This window comes from Halyomorpha halys, unplaced genomic scaffold, assembly GCF_000696795.3.
Source record: "Halyomorpha halys isolate HHAL.00 unplaced genomic scaffold, Hhal_1.1 Scaffold257.1, whole genome shotgun sequence".
In the NCBI taxonomy this organism is placed as follows: Eukaryota; Metazoa; Arthropoda; class Insecta; order Hemiptera; family Pentatomidae; genus Halyomorpha; species Halyomorpha halys.
In genome coordinates, this window is record NW_027104967.1 from 1582778 (window position 1) to 1598857 (window position 16080).

At 29.6% G+C, this 16080-nt stretch overlaps 1 protein-coding gene across 2 annotated transcripts in view; it reads left to right on the forward strand.

Moving 5' to 3' along the window:
• Positions 1-16080, forward strand: part of mv (lysosomal-trafficking regulator mauve) — a 113559-nt gene that overhangs the window by 88075 nt on the left and 9404 nt on the right. Inside the window, exons 19-38 of one of the 2 annotated variants that reach the window (XM_014419987.3) lie at positions 198-365; positions 1794-2066; positions 2772-2997; positions 3093-3223; positions 4091-4210; positions 4341-4466; positions 5087-5272; positions 5361-5493; positions 6916-7085; positions 7679-7876; positions 8469-8652; positions 8831-8977; positions 9067-9241; positions 10217-10352; positions 11169-11407; positions 11580-11801; positions 13373-13485; positions 14376-14581; positions 14658-14777; positions 15554-15798. In XM_014419987.3, coding sequence (XP_014275473.1) covers positions 198-365; positions 1794-2066; positions 2772-2997; positions 3093-3223; positions 4091-4210; positions 4341-4466; positions 5087-5272; positions 5361-5493; positions 6916-7085; positions 7679-7876; positions 8469-8652; positions 8831-8977; positions 9067-9241; positions 10217-10352; positions 11169-11407; positions 11580-11801; positions 13373-13485; positions 14376-14581; positions 14658-14777; positions 15554-15798 — 3518 coding nt within the window. The remainder of the gene's footprint in view (positions 1-197; positions 366-1793; positions 2067-2771; positions 2998-3092; positions 3224-4090; positions 4211-4340; positions 4467-5086; positions 5273-5360; positions 5494-6915; positions 7086-7678; positions 7877-8468; positions 8653-8830; positions 8978-9066; positions 9242-10216; positions 10353-11168; positions 11408-11579; positions 11802-13372; positions 13486-14375; positions 14582-14657; positions 14778-15553; positions 15799-16080) is intronic. The other variant, XM_014419988.3, reaches the window with a different exon arrangement.

Sequence of the window (16080 nt, forward strand, 5' to 3'; positions counted from 1 at the left end):
TTATTTTAATATATTTTATGGATCATTATTACTAATGACTTGCAGAAATACAAATTTCATTGGTATGGAAAAAAATTATAATGTTTCCTGTCAAGAGATAGGCCTTTTTTAAATGTTAATTTTACAGTGCTCGGCAGGTTTTTAATATTTCAACTTTTTATTTCTATTATTACCAAATATTTATTTCAATATTTTAGGTTGTTGAAATTGGTGGAACAGAAATCGAGCAAGCACAGGCATTAGAGCTGTATTTAAGATTAATACAACAAGATACAAACCTAAAAATGCAATCAGAAGGGTTTAACCCTCTTGTTTCAGCCGTTCTCGAATCTCCATTGGCCTCAACCGGTGGATTAATGCTTAAGGTGTGTAATCAATTAAATTATTTTGTAATTTTTTTTTTTTTAAATTCATATTTTAACTTTATTGTCTTAGGATTGTCTAGTGAGACATATACTTCTAAGATCATAAGTTAACTGGTGATTATATTTATTCATTTGATCTTTTTGTTCCACTTTTATTTTAGAATAATGGTTTTATTGCTTGTGAAGTTCTATGCATAATAAATTATGGGCTATGAAATTAATGGTTAAACTTAATTTCAGTAATGTTCAGTAGAAATGTTTGCTTTTTACTTTACCATCTACAAAAAAAATTTCTTCTAAAACTTATAATTTTTGCAAATTTATAACTAGATGGTCTGAAGATATTGCATACATGTTGGCTAGTAAATATATAATTATGTGAATTTTTTTTTTTTTTAATAATCTGTTATTAAAGTGTTAAGACAAAAAATAATTATGATTATTCTTTAAAATGGTAGATTAAAATAGATAGGTTAAAATATCACCAAAAACTTGAGAAAGATAGTTTACAAAATTAAATTGTTATAAATTGAAAGAAAGGATCACAAAATAATCTTAGAGATGCATAGTTATTTGAAGAAATAATAGTAATTAGGACAATAAAAAGATGCCTACCTATGAAAATATATTTGAGTAGTCATGGTTGTGGTCTTTAAATCTTATCAGGCTAACTCATTCATAAAACCATATAACTTCCTTCTCCTCCTTGCTAGCCAAAAAGGACTCCTTTCCAAGCGAGAAAGAATGGATTTATGTTGGTAAGGATGAGTCAAACGCAAGAATAAAGTAAGGGAGAATAGTAATCATATGCTTGTTGATCTCTCTTAATATTTATTTTAATACTGTGCAAAGTGCAGTGCTTATACTTTGTCTTTCAACAAATCCTGACTGGTATGGAGGTAGTATACAATTCTGTTGTTAAAATCTCCTTATATTCCTCTCAACAATCCTTTCCAGGATTTTTGAAAATGTTTGTAGTAGAGCTAATAACTAATACTTCGAGAGTTTGATGGCCTTGGGTTTTATCTTACCTTTGAAACATTTATATATAGAAGGAAGAGGATGCAGTGATTAAAAAAAGAAAGTAGTTAAATCAAGCAAGATTGAAATAGTAGCTAAAATTGTAAATCAGCATGAAATCTAACTGAAGAGATCATAACACCAAAAATGACAGAAGACAATCATTCCCAGCAGACTCCCCTTTGATAAATTTGTTTGAAACGGGAAGAGAATACTTTGATAAAAAATTAGTTAGATCTAGCAACATTGAAAAATTGACTAAAATTGGAAATTGGCCTGAATAAAGATTTGAAGACTGCAACTACTAGCTTTGCAAGGTTGTAACATCAAAGCTATATTAAGAATATGAATAATTATTATGTAACTTTGGATTATTGATTATTTTTAAATATCATTATTATGTTACAGGCTATTCTAGACACTTGCTGTGATAAACCAGGCATTATTGTTGCTTGGGGTGATGAACTTAGTGTCAGCACTGATGGTGATTTTGTTTTGACCGATCCAGAAACATTAGTCTCTTTGATTCTTTCCTCTTCCACAACTTGGTCCACACATACCCTTCAGCTGTTTCTTAAGTCACTTCTTTCCTTACTAAGAGATGATCATCCACACCGGGAATTCAACTCTGCCCAGCTGAATCGAGCTTATGCCTTGGAAGCCATATTATATTTCTGCAAAGTACGTATTAAATACTATAAACTTAAATTTCATTCTTTTTTATTATTAACACAAACTTTTTTTTTTTGTTCTTTCACCATATATGCATATTGTTCAAAACAATGAACAAATAAAATAAAACTATTGCTGGTTAATTTAATATTTATATAGACTGCTGAAAAATGTTTTTCATCTATTAAATTTTTTATGAGGAATCAAGTTAGTTATCATTCCTTGAATACTGTATATAGACTCAATAAGACCTTATATAATAATTTATTTTATTATTATTACAACTGGGGTATATATATATATATATATATATATATATATATATATAAGATTATATAAGGATACATAATTTATATATTTGTGTGTGTGTGTGGGGGTCTTGAGGATCTATATTTAGTCAATTTTTCATAACTTTATTGTTTGCATAGTCATACCAATTGTCGATTGCAGTGATACAACTAACTTGATGTTTGAAGTAAGCACATATATATGGCTTGATAAAAATATATTTATTGTAGACACTTAGGCCTATTTTCGATCCCTCTAATATTCTAAAGGGATTAGTCCCAAATTAAATAAAGAGTATTATTATTAGTATTCATAAAAGAAAGACATTATTTTGCTTGTTTTTAGCTTCATACTTACATAAACATATTTTTAGACATGTTGATTTTCTTTTAAAGTGATTTCAGTTTATTTTTTTATTCTGTTAAGGAAAGATTAGTTGAAGAAAGAAGCACACTTGATGATGAGCTTTGCAACGCCCTCGTGGATGTCACTCGAGGGTTGATGACTGCACCTCCACAGCTCTCGCATGTTACCGCTATTGCCGATTATTTGCTTTTGGCACATCCTGCCCATGCAACTTACATTTCTCATGCTCGTTCTAGTTTATACTTTATACTCCCACTCCGTCCTCCACCCAAGAATAAAAGGCGAAGTAAGTTTTGAAAAAGTTAATCTAATTTTTAATGGTATTAGTTTATTCATAACTGTGATTCTACATGTTTTAATTACATTATCAGTGATGCATAGGAATTTCTATGTTGCTAGGAAACAGAAACCTCAGTTTGTTTGGGGCTGTTGTTGATGTCAAAGAATACCGAGGCTTTTTCACTCAACCTGTAGATGCTGGAAAATTAAATATGGCACTTAGTAATCTTCAGGTAGTTCAATGAACTTGTTTTTTAATGTTTATTTTTGATTGACTGTATTTAATTAATGAAGGAGGATGGTCCTGGTGTAGTCAGAAAAAGGAACTCAAATAATAATAAAACTATTTACTCTACACCAACCTTTTGCCTTCCTTTGTAGGGCTTCATCAGGGTTAAAAACAAGATAAATAATAAACAACAAATAAAAATTTATTCACATACAAAAATTTTATATCTTTTAGCCCTAATGGATCCCTGCAAAGTGGGGTAAAAGTTTTGTGCAGAATAAATAGTTTTATTACTATTTGAGTTTCTTTTTCTAATTGCACTTGGACCATCTTCTTTTCATTGTTTATTTTTTTGCAAAGTTTTCACTGACAGCTACGTGATAATCTTGATTTGCATTACTGCGTAGATTGAACTCTGATATATTGATTTTATCTTACTATTAAAATTTTATAATTTAAAAAACAAATTTGTTTTGTATTGGTCCACCTACAATTTTATACTGCTGTTGTACATTGTAGATGGATAAAGGAGGTACTCCCTAAAATATTGTGTTTTAAATTCTAATATTTCAAGTTTTTTGATTAAATCATTGTAGATGAATCAATAATCTAGTAGATAATTTGGTGTTATATAATAAATTATATTAATATTCAAATAAATATATTCATACCTATGTTCAAAGAGAGATACCCATTCTGAAAATCGGGCTAAACTCTGAAATGGTGAGGTGTCGTTTGTTTTTTTTTATAGATTTTTTAAAATAAAAAATTGCATGGAAGATATTTCAACAATATTTTAATTAAATGATGTTGACATTGCTATGTAGTTGTTAGATTTCCTATTATCAATCTTTTTTATTTAAAATTTTAGGTAAAGAAAAAATTCGAAACAAGTGGTAAGGAATCGTTTGATAGTACTGATAGTAAAACAGATGATTCTGGCATTAATGAATCTTTCAGAGGAAATACCGAAGGGACAGGAGTTGCTCAAGTGAGTTAATGTTTCATCTTTAGTTTGTCCCTTCATTTATATTATTTTTATTGAGGTTTAGAATTTAAAAAAATGAAGATTGCTTTGGTTACCCATTAATGGATACTGATTAGCTGATATCTTTGTCTAGGATTGTGATGAGCTGAGCAATACATCTGCAAACACTTATTTCCAACAAAAGGGGACTGAAATGGATGTCGCCTCAGACAATACATCTAACGGAACTGATGAAGATGATAAGTACATCAATGACAATGTTAGTTTATTATTATTTACATTTGGCTGTATGAATTCATATTTATAATTTTCTACAAAGGATTAATATTACAGCCAAAACTTTGATTTTCCAATGTCCAATAATACGTTGATCCAACAAATTCAATCAAGAATATATTATTCTTAACTAGCTGGTTCCATTTAGGAATAAAACTATGCACGGTTATTTATGTCACTTGAGAAAGAACTTGAAGGTTTTCAATTTTTAGCTTCGTATTATTTTGCTTATCAACTATAGAAGTTTGGGAAGCTTTGTTTTCACATAGGAAATAAAACAAATTCCATCCTCAGAATTAAAAATTTTCTGTCACATTTTACATTTTAAATATGAAGAAACAAATTTGTTTCTTCGTCTATCTGTAATCAAATTCATTTTGAGAAATTACAGCAATACAATAAGAACAGAAAATACAAAAAGATTGTGGCCTAAATGAAATAAAAGGAAGAATAACAGTCTCAAATTAAAGTTATTTTTTTTACAAGTAAAAGTATGATTCTCATTAATGAAATATTCTCACTTTCACAATCCTATCATAGTTAAAAATAAATTTTTTTTCTAATCTTAATGAAATTTAACTTCAACAATGTCTTCCTACCTAGATAAATGAAGATAGTCATGAAAGCGAAGATGCTATCCGTATTGGCCTCCTCGAACTACTTAGAGATCAGATATTGGTCACACCAGATAGTATAGCCCATACTGCTCTCCCCAATGTTCTCAGTCCGGAAGCCTTCATCGTCATGGCGAATCATTCAAATATATCTGTCATCACTGCTGTTGTTCAAGTATGTTTTAACTAAATATCAAGTAGTTCATCATAATTTCTATTCTAGTGCCTTCTTGATTATGATAATGAAGTTTCTTTTAATTTAGGTCTTAGGAGCATATTTAGACCGAGCTAATAACGAAGAGAGAGCGCGTTTCATAAAAGATCGAGGATTTTATCTTCTTGCAATGCAGCTGAGTCATGTGATACCAACGATAGAACTTGCTGAAGCTCTTGCCAGTAAGTATGGTTTGTAATGATAAATAGCATTGTTAGACTAATATTACTATTACACTCGTGAATAATTCTTGACCTATTTATTTACCACTATTAAATATATCAAAAAAAATATTGAACTGACAAGTCAGATTTGGTGTTGTATTATTGTCTCATTAGGTTCTCAGTTCCATCCTCTTAAATTGAATCATAGCAATTGTACATTATGTTTTTTATTTTATATTTCATAGTAACCCTATGGAAGAATCGTGTATTTATACATCTTACAGGTTCAATGCTAAAAGTAGTACCTTATTCTTGTGTGACCTGTGTAACAATGATTTAATGAATTTGGTTTGAGCATTAAATATTGAATTATAAAAGAACAATAAAAAAAAAAAAAAAAAAAAATGAAAATTTGTACTGCTACAACCCATGAAGGGTTAAGGGTGCAGTAATTTGTAAGGAAGTACTATACCAACAGTTGTGCAAGGACGTGATTTAGTCAGAATTTAGTGATTTTAGTCACACTCGACCATCAGATTTTTACCATTGGGTAAAAATTGGGTAAGGGTTCCCAATTTATGAGGCTGGGTAGACTCCAGGAGGGCTCCAGAACCTACGGGGTTGACTGCTGTGTAACAGAAAATAATTTTCTGACCAGCCGGATTCAAACCCGGTTCCTTGGATACAAAAGAGGAAATGAAAAATAAAATAAAAAAGACAGGCAATTAAAAACATAAGAGAGATAGTACAATAATTTGACAATTAAAAATAGTAAATAAAATATATAGACAATTAAAATTTTTGGAATAGGATAAAAAAAAGATTGGATAAAAACTACAACAAACTAAAGATGGTGCTATCCAAGAATCCAGTGCTTTGTTTTCCTTTATGTTCTATGTTCTTTCGAATTGATAGTGGACCTGCTTTATTCATATTTCAAGTTTTCTTTGGTATTCTATTCTTTTCTTTTTTTTCTTTATACCCTTCCTGGTTATTTTTGATATGAGGGTATCCTAGAGGTAAGGTTGAGTTTTCAGTCAACCCGCCCAGGCCTAAATCAAACAGGCACCGCTACAGACATGAGATTGCTAAGGTGATGCCTCAATTCCCTTGACATGGCAATGTTTTAGCAGCTCCTTTCTATTTCAAAAACAGATTTTTTTTTTTGTGAACTGGGCAAGTTTTTATTTTTCAATTGCAATATTTTAGCATTTATTGGGTGACATAAGTTGTAAAATAATGATTCTTTTAGTTAATTTATAATTATTTCAAAGACTTTTGGTTGTATACATATATAATGTTTTTAATTTAAAAAAATAACTACCCAATGAAGTTCTTATTTTAGTTGGTTTATATACTTAAATATTTAATAGAATTTATTGACTTTCAATAATAATTGTTTTTTACTTATTATCTTTTAAAATATTCTATTTATTTCAGGTATTGTTACTATGAGTCGTTGCCTGCCATTGAGCCTTCAGTTAGATGGAGATGTTTTGGAGACTACATTACCGGGAATAGTGCCACTTCTTAGTTTGATCCCAAGATCTGTTTCTGACATTCCTCTTGCCCATAATATAATTGTCTTTGCTCACAATGTTTTTTTAAAGGTGATTCTCTTAATAAAACAGAGTTTATTTTTAAGCTTTTAATTTATTTTCATAGTTTAGATCATCGGTTTACAAAATTGTAGGGCCATTACTCACTTTTATGAACTCAATTACAATTACTGTAATTTCAAGTTGTAAGTAATTGTAATTACAATTTCTTAATGAACTATGGAGAAAAAATTGTTTTTCTCTAGACTGTAGGAAAAATACAGCTCTAACCAATAAAAACCCTTTTCGTGTTCAACACAATTATTTCAGAAATAGAAGTAAACTAGATTTGAGGTGAACTCAAAAAGTATACATTTCATGATAAATTATATATTTTAACACTTAAAAGGTAATTAAATTTCTTTTAAAAAAAAATTGCTTTGTACTAATATGTTTATTTTCCTTACCACTTAGGTAAAGAGGGTATTGTAATTGGGTCAAATTTTCAACCGATCTATCTGTTTAGAGACCCTTGAATAAAAAAAAAATCATTTTTTTGATCACAATAAATCACAATTATTTCTTGAACTGATGGGCCAATTTTGTTGCTTCTTTTTCCTTTAGTATTTTTCACTTTTCATTTATTTTGCTTTCTTTTTTTTTAGGTTAATGATTGGAAGAGTCTGCTTGAATTTGGACTTGTTGAAGTCTTACTCAAATCTTTAGTCTCACTCATGCATCAGAAAAACAATGTCTTGAATGACCTTTGTGTCCCTGAAGAAAACATTTTAGTTTCAGATATTAACTCATTTTTATCAACAATTGTTATACATTCCCTTCAGGTGCCTGGAAATAATGTACAGGTAAATAATTAAAATTGTCCGGACCTAGAAATTACAATTTTTTGTTGTAATTGATGAGAATGTATATTCCATTTGGTCATGATTAGTGTTTTTATTTTCATTATTTGTTTAATGACTAATAATACTTTATTATTATTAATAATCTTATTTTTATAAAAGTCATTTGAAAAATTTCAACTTTACATTATTATGAATGAAATAATTACTCACAGTCGAACCTAATCTAGAAGATAATGGTCAGATGGGCAGCTAAAATAAAACAAACTTATTTTATTTTAATAACAAACATTTAATGTATGTTGCTTTTTCAGTCATATTTACAGGGTTTTTTTTTTTTGTATTTCATTTTATTTATTTTATTATGTTTGTATCCGTATTGGAGGGCTGAAATGTTGTAATTTATTAAATAGTTTCTTAACATGTTTTTTCTTTTTTTTAATTTTGACTTTCCCCTTTTGAGTTTTTATGTCAACATATTAACCAAGACTTTGACCTGCCTCATTGAATGTTAAAAATTTTAAATTATGGAAACATTATAATGTTATTACTTTATTTTGTTCAAGATTCACAAATCTTAATTTTTTTATTTTAGATTTTGAATGATATTATATATCAAATAGAATATGTGCACAAGGTTGAAGTTAATAACTGCGGTTCTAGTTCTGCTTGCTCTGAGGCTATAAAATCAGCTCATTGCTTTCTCTTGAAGTCAGCTATGAAAGCTATCACTGAAATAATTAATTCTCACACCGTCAAACCATCTTTTTTTTCATCAGGTAAAAAAATCAATATACTGTCATATTTTAACTACCCAAAATGTTCTCAATGTTTATCCTGTATAATTTAATGATAGTGTGGTAGTTTGTACTGAAAATCAATCATAGATTTGCGTTGATTTACAATTCCTCCCCGTATTTGTTTATATCTATCTTATTTTATTAATTTTTTTTGCAGTAATTTCACTAAGCAGTGATGATTATGAATCTCAAAAAACTTCAAGCTCAACCAGTATTAACATGGTAGCGAAACTGTCCAAGTCTGATTTAGCTGACAGATTTAAGATTGTGATCACCAAAGCAACTGAGTTTGTTGTTTATGCAGGTACGTACGATTTTATATTTTTCTTGATTAATTAACTTTTTATTAAAATTACTAATTGAAATACTGCGTTGATTCTCTTATGCTTCTAGAACCTGTTAATGAAGACAATTTAAACTTGAGCCTTGAAATGCAGAAGGTTGGTCACTTTGTAAAGGAAATTTGGAGCTTCCTTCTTCAGGCTATAGTTACGGTCATTGAAAGGAAAAGTGTGGCCTCACGTAGTTCTTGGTCAAATGCTGTCTGGGGAAATAAAGATACATTAAGGTAACGTATTTATTAAATAAATTAACTTACTTCACTAATAAATTTTTACTTGTTCAAATATTTGAACTAGAGATTATAAGTATGCTTGTAATTTAAAAAAAGATTGAGAACAATTTAATTTAAAACCTTTAAGGCCTGAGTCTGAAAAAGGGATCTGTACAAATCGTAATTGGTTATCTTCATTGCCCCAATGTTTTGTTCGCTCATTGGCGACAAATACTCATTGGCCTATCCCTTACTTCTCCATAGTTTATCCTTCTCTTACTTTTCTAAGTATAATTCAACATTTACTATAAAACTTGAAGGATTTGTAGTGTTCAATTTAGCATCATGAGCTTCCAGAAAAAAAAAATGTTTAAGTATAAGTAGCCAACTAATGGGAAAAATGTTCAATAGAAGGGGGTCATGTAAATATACAATAACACATACAAGGGGGTCGTGTAAATATACAATAACACATACAAGGGGGTCGTGTAAATATACAATAACACATACAAACAATAAAATCTGAAAATTAAGAGAAAAAAAATAAGCTTCAAAATGAATTGCAAATACAGAATTGAAAAAAGAAATTTAGGAAAACAAAAAGAAAGTGTTATAGCCCAGATATTATTTTAATTGATCCAATTAAATTTCTTTGTGTGCTTAACTGTTTATAAAATCCAGTTATCTTTTATTGTTTTTGTTTATTCCAAATATTTGAAATTTTATTAATTGGTGATGCATTGCTTAGATTAGTCTTTCATATGTTAGTAAATGTTTTTATAATAATTGTTAGTTTCATAGAATTTGAATGTGTAAAACAGTCTGGTTCTTAAGAATCATTATTTTATACAATTTGGTAATATTAAATACTAGAGATGCTCTTGATGCTATTAAATACTTATGATAATTTATAGCTTGGTGTGTTTTAATAAAAGTCAAATATTTCTGAATCTTTTTCCCTCATAAAGTTTTTTATCCTTTTCATTACAGAGCCCTCGCTTCACAGATGTTCCTTTGGCTTTTATCTCCTACTCACAGCGACAAACTGAAGATGTTTGCTATATCTTCAGTACTGAACGAACCCAGATCAAAAGACATCCTCATGTTTATCTTAAGCACATCTCAGGTAATGTCTATTATCTGTATTTATTTTTATTTACTAAATAAAACTGTGCTTGTACAAAATAGTGCCATTTTCATTTTACGATATTAAAATGTTTTAGAATATTTTTTTTAACTTTATATTTCTTTTTTATGATCAGAACAATTTTTTGATATTGAATGTTTAGTTTTGGAATATGAAGAAATCATTGAATTTCTCTTGTATCCAATTTATTCAGCCTTAAAACTCTCAAAATCTGGCAGAGTAGCTTAGTGAATAAGGCAGTGTGATTGTAAATCCTGGGTCTGGGCTCAAATCTGGCTGTAGCCATGAGCTGACCCTGTGGACTCAGAAGGGTTCTTGGAACACACCCAGCCTCTGTAAAGTGGGTACCCTTGATTGGGGAAAAAACATGGTGATTGAGCATGATCTTGAACAAATCACCTCCTTGTACAACTGTTGTTCAAGAAACAGTACTTCCTGTTTCTTAACTTCTGAACCTTCAATGGTTGTAGCAGTGCAGGTTTCTTTTTTATTTTAATCGTCGAAAAATCAGCCACTATTTCATTTTACTTCTTATCAGTATTTTTAGATAATTTATTATATTTATGTCCATCCATTATAAAATATATTGTCCTCTGAAATGCACTTGTTCATAATCTTGTTTTTTTATCAATTCCTTGGTTCTCTCTGGTTTCAATTAAATATTTCCTCATATATGCTTACTTAAAACAGTCATTGGATTGCTGAAATAAGAAATTGACTGTGCTGATTTTAATTATATTTCTATATTATTCTGAATAATATATTATTATTAAGAAATCCTTTAATTTGTTCTAGTTGGAAAAATCTCTTGCATATTTCCTCTGGGATTTAAAGTATGGTGGTGGTTTAACTGATACCCTTGATCAAAGGGTCTTAGACGAGTTTGGCTGTAAGCTCGAGGAATGGTGCACATCTTATGTCCTTGGTATTGTGACTGGAGAGATAGAGGCTGGTGAATATGCAAGGGAAGCAACTGCTGAAGCTGTGGCTTCACGAGGGGCGTGGAGGCTGCAAAGGCAGTCACAAATTCACAAGTAAGATAATTATAGTTCTTATTTATATAATTAATTACTCTTGTGCTTAAAACTCTTCAAGTATGAAATTGTATCATTAGTAATTATTTGATAAAACCATTGAAATGATTGTTTTTTAATCAAAATGTTTCTGAATTATTTTTTTACTATACCTCTTAATTTTTCTGTCTAGGGCAGTCTATCACCATGAACCTCTTGCCAAAGAGGTATCGGAACGTGCTATGGGGGTCACTAAAGAAGTTGAATCCAGTCAAAGTCACCAAAGAAAGTTACTAATGGAAAGTATTAAAAATGGCTTTGGATCAAAAGTTCAAGCGGTATTCAAGTGGCGTGAAGTAATTAACATGCTTTCGCATCAAGAGGCTGTGTGGCATTTTCCGGATTCTTATCCACAGTAATTGTTTTTACAGATATTTTTTGTTCTCATTATCAGTCTTTTTTATTAGAATAGTACTGTCAGAGAAATATAAAGTTTATGCCTTAAAAGAAAAATATATTTTGGGTTGTAAATTACTTCTCATTTTACTCTTTATTCAATGTCCATTCAAGATGCAATTTTAGATTCTTGGATTTAGTCAGCATGTAATGGCTGATTGCACCAACACATTTTTAACTATGATTTTTGAAATCTTTGTTATAATTAATTATTACCCATTTCAATAAAAAAAGCTTAACCATCAAATTTAGAAATAACCTTTACTGATTATTGATGCCCAGTTAAACTGAGCTAGAGGCAAATCTATAAATTTAAATTAAACTTAACTTCTAGTTAAAAAATTGAGAAAATTCACTTTGTGGATTATGATTGTGGGAGTGGGTAGCTTAGGTAAGGCAATGGACTACTAACTCCTCCAAGTTCCCGGGTTCAAATCCAGCTGTGGCAGATAATTATTGTCTGTTTCACTGTAGCTGTGTGAGTTAGCCTTATGGTTTCGGGAGGCCCACTCCCCCTCCCCCCAGCCTCATAAAGTGGGTACCCTAAATCGGGTAAAAATCTGGCAGTCAAGCATGATTCTGACCAAGTTATCTCCTTGTACAACCGTTGATCTAGTAACAGTGCTTCCTCACAAAGTACTGCATCCATGACCCTTCATGGATTGTAACAGCACAATATATATATATATTTTTTCTAATCCTTTCTATTATATTACGAGATAATTACAAAATTTGATATAAGAATGTTTTGATAAATATTTTATTTATCATTATATACAATTAGAACACCGAATTTAATTAAGATAGAGCAAAATAATTAGGTAGTAGGAACAGAACAAGAAGTGGACAATTATTAGAAGGTATACACATTACCAAAACCTACAAAATAATAGTAAACCATAAAACAGAAAGTTGGATTTTTGAAACTCACTATGGTGACGTTATAAATAAAATAAAAACATTTTGATCATAATTATAATAGTAATAATAATTTATTTAAATATTTCATTTCAAGGAATAATATACTTAAATTTCTAAAAGATTTTACAATTTATTAATCATACTGAATATGGCGGGGAATATAAGCATAACCAATCTTAATGTTAACTTAGTTACGTAACATAGTAAAGTTAAACTTTTCTCCAAAAAAAGTTGATTGGGTTACCGGAGTTTTTCTTTTACTCATGGACAAATCCAAGTTAACCAAATCTTAGTTATAACTGAGACAGGTGCAACCACCCTTTAGATTTTGTTGTTTACTTTATTGAACTTACAGAAAAAAATTCTCTGGACCAGCTGTCAACATAATATGACAAAAATTAAGAATTTAACAATGATTTTCACTAAACAATTTAATTCCAAACTAAGTTTAATTCTTTGATACTACATTTACCATCTACTAGATTTTACCAAATGATTCACTTATAAATTCTATGACAATGTGATATAATTGATTTCTGAGAACAATAAAGTTAAAAGTTATAGTTAGAACTGAAAATCAAATAATATTAATATCTCTCCATTTTGTAGATCTTGGGAACTGGATCCTACTGAAGGTCCTGCAAGGATTAGAAACAGATTAAGAAGGTGCCATTTAGAAATAGAGGATAGGTATTTCAGATTGGATAGAATTTTACTAACAGGTAATAGTTATTGAGTTATGGTAATATTATTTTAAAAGGTATTAGTTAAGTTTTGTTTTAGAACGAGGTTGCTGTTATTTAATTTTTATAGCTGTATCAATCATTAGTTATATCAATTATTTCTAATGAGTTTGCTGTGTTATCTTTTTCTTTCTGTAATCTAACCTAACAAGGTATGATATAACTATTACAATAATTTCAGTCTAACCTGGGTGGGAATGTATGTTTAAAGTTAAGGACTTTATTTCTTTCTAGAAATACCACTACTATTTTTTGCATCAAAGAAAGATTTTTGGCTTGTGGTTTTTAGTTATTTTTAATTAGTAAAATATTACACCTGTCATCTATGCCTAGAGGTTAAACCAAAGGCTGAGTACCTTCTGCATCAATATAAAGCCCTTCACTTTTGTATACTGCAACAAGAAAATAATTAAACCTGAAGATATTACTAGATCTATTCCTAAGGACTGGATGTGATTTGTAATAAATATATTAATCTTATGTGATCTCTTGAAGACTGAGACATATATCTCATAAAAGTTTGGAGAGGTTTCCCAACCCTTCCAGATTGTTTACAAATCAAACCTAAAAGGCTAATAAAAATTTGGTTAGTTATGGTTCTAAATTCAGGAAATCAAATTCAAGGAGTCAAATCAAAACTATTTTTCTGTCTATTCATTACTGTTACTATGAGAATTAATTATTAGAATATTTTATTTTACTCATGCCTTGATATTTGTTCCCTGATGATCACTCATTTTTCAGCATCTAAAATAGAACATTTAATCCTTCTTTATTAAAAACAAAATCAAAGTTGAAACAGTAACTGTATAGAAAAAATTATTGTTTAAAAGAAAAATCACACACATTTATATATTTTTATTCTACAGGAGAAAGTAAAAACAAACCTCTAAATTACATCTTTGAAGCCAACGTTTCTACCAGTGCTGTGTTGATTGACCGGCTACATTCGAATAATAAAATCAGGCATATGTGCAAAGCGAGTGTTATAACTCCCGATAAGGGTACCCCTGGTGAACTGCTAATTGGTCATTGCTCATTATACTTTGTTCCAAGTTCGGATGACAATACTAAGGTAGGGCAACATAATTTTCGTACTCTAGATTAAAAAACATTTCTTGATTTATTTAAATGATTTTTTTTTTTTTCAGGAATGGGCTTTTGATCAAATAAAGGAACTACACCGCAGAAGATTTGAGCTTCAAGAAAGAGCATTAGAAATATTTCTCTTGAATGGAAAAACATTTTTCATGGCCTTTGAATCAACTAAGGTAACTTAATATTATCAGAGGAAATAGTGAAATTAATCTGATATGCCAGGATTAGTGGCACGAATATCTTATTGTGAAGGATTTCAATCTAGTTTTGTTTCTCCAATCCACCAAAGTATAAGTTTTATAGAATTTTTTTAACTTTATAGCATAAGAGTTTTGAAATATGCATAAAAGATTTGTTAACACAAAAGATCACTATAAAAGTTATGTAAAAATTATCACTTGCTCCCAACAGGAACAAACTGGAAGTGTGTTAATGTTTATAAGAAACAATCACCCAAGTTTAAACAAAATTCAATTTTCCCTCTGAAAAAGTAAATTATGGAATTCCTTATTTTTTTTATTTTTTTTATTTGGTATTTTATTTGGAAGGGCTTTGGTCCAGAATATGATGAGTTACCTGATGAAAATTGTTCAGTAGAGCAATTTAGAAAAAATTATAGATCTGCAATGCTTATTTAACATTTTATATAGTTCATATTCGTTTGAAAAACGAAGATAATAAATAACTTTATAAATAAATGAAGGAACATTTTCCACAAAATTCTTATTGTTTTCAAAATATTTGTTTGTCACATTCTTGCCCCAAGTAATTCAAATATATTTTGAACAGGTTTAAAGTTAATTGATTGTTTAATATGATTATAGATCAATTTCATTATTAATGTAATATTATTGTGGAACAATTTAAAATTATTTTGTAATTTCTTATTGTGTGGTCTAATTCTATCTCAAATTTTTCTATCGATAAGTTTTAATTAAATATTTTAAAGGAAAGAGATACATTTATGAGCGCTCTTTTGGACTGTGAGCTATGTAACCGCGTCGCAAATGAGCCACTTGGAGATGCTGTTGAATTGTGGAGGGAAGGACACCTCACCAATTGGCACTACTTAACGATTCTCAACACTCTCTCAGGAAGGTCCTATAATGACTTAATGCAATATCCTGTGCTACCCTTCGTCCTAGCTGATTATACAAGCGAAGTCCTCGACTTGGACGATCCCAAATCTTATAGGTGATTTTCTACTAGCAATATTTTGTCCACTCTGCCTGAAGCTGATTTTGCACTGTTAAAATATCAAAAGCATATAAATCCAAGTTCATGGAATGTTCATGAACTTGGATTTATATGCTTTTGATATTGTAAATTTATTGCAATTTAAGTCTAAGTGACTGATTTAATTATTGATGATTAATGATTCATAAATTTCACTGAAAAAAAAATTGTACTGTGCAAATATCTATGTAGTGAATTCTTGTATATTATTTTATTATTGAGTGGAGAAGATGGTCGGGG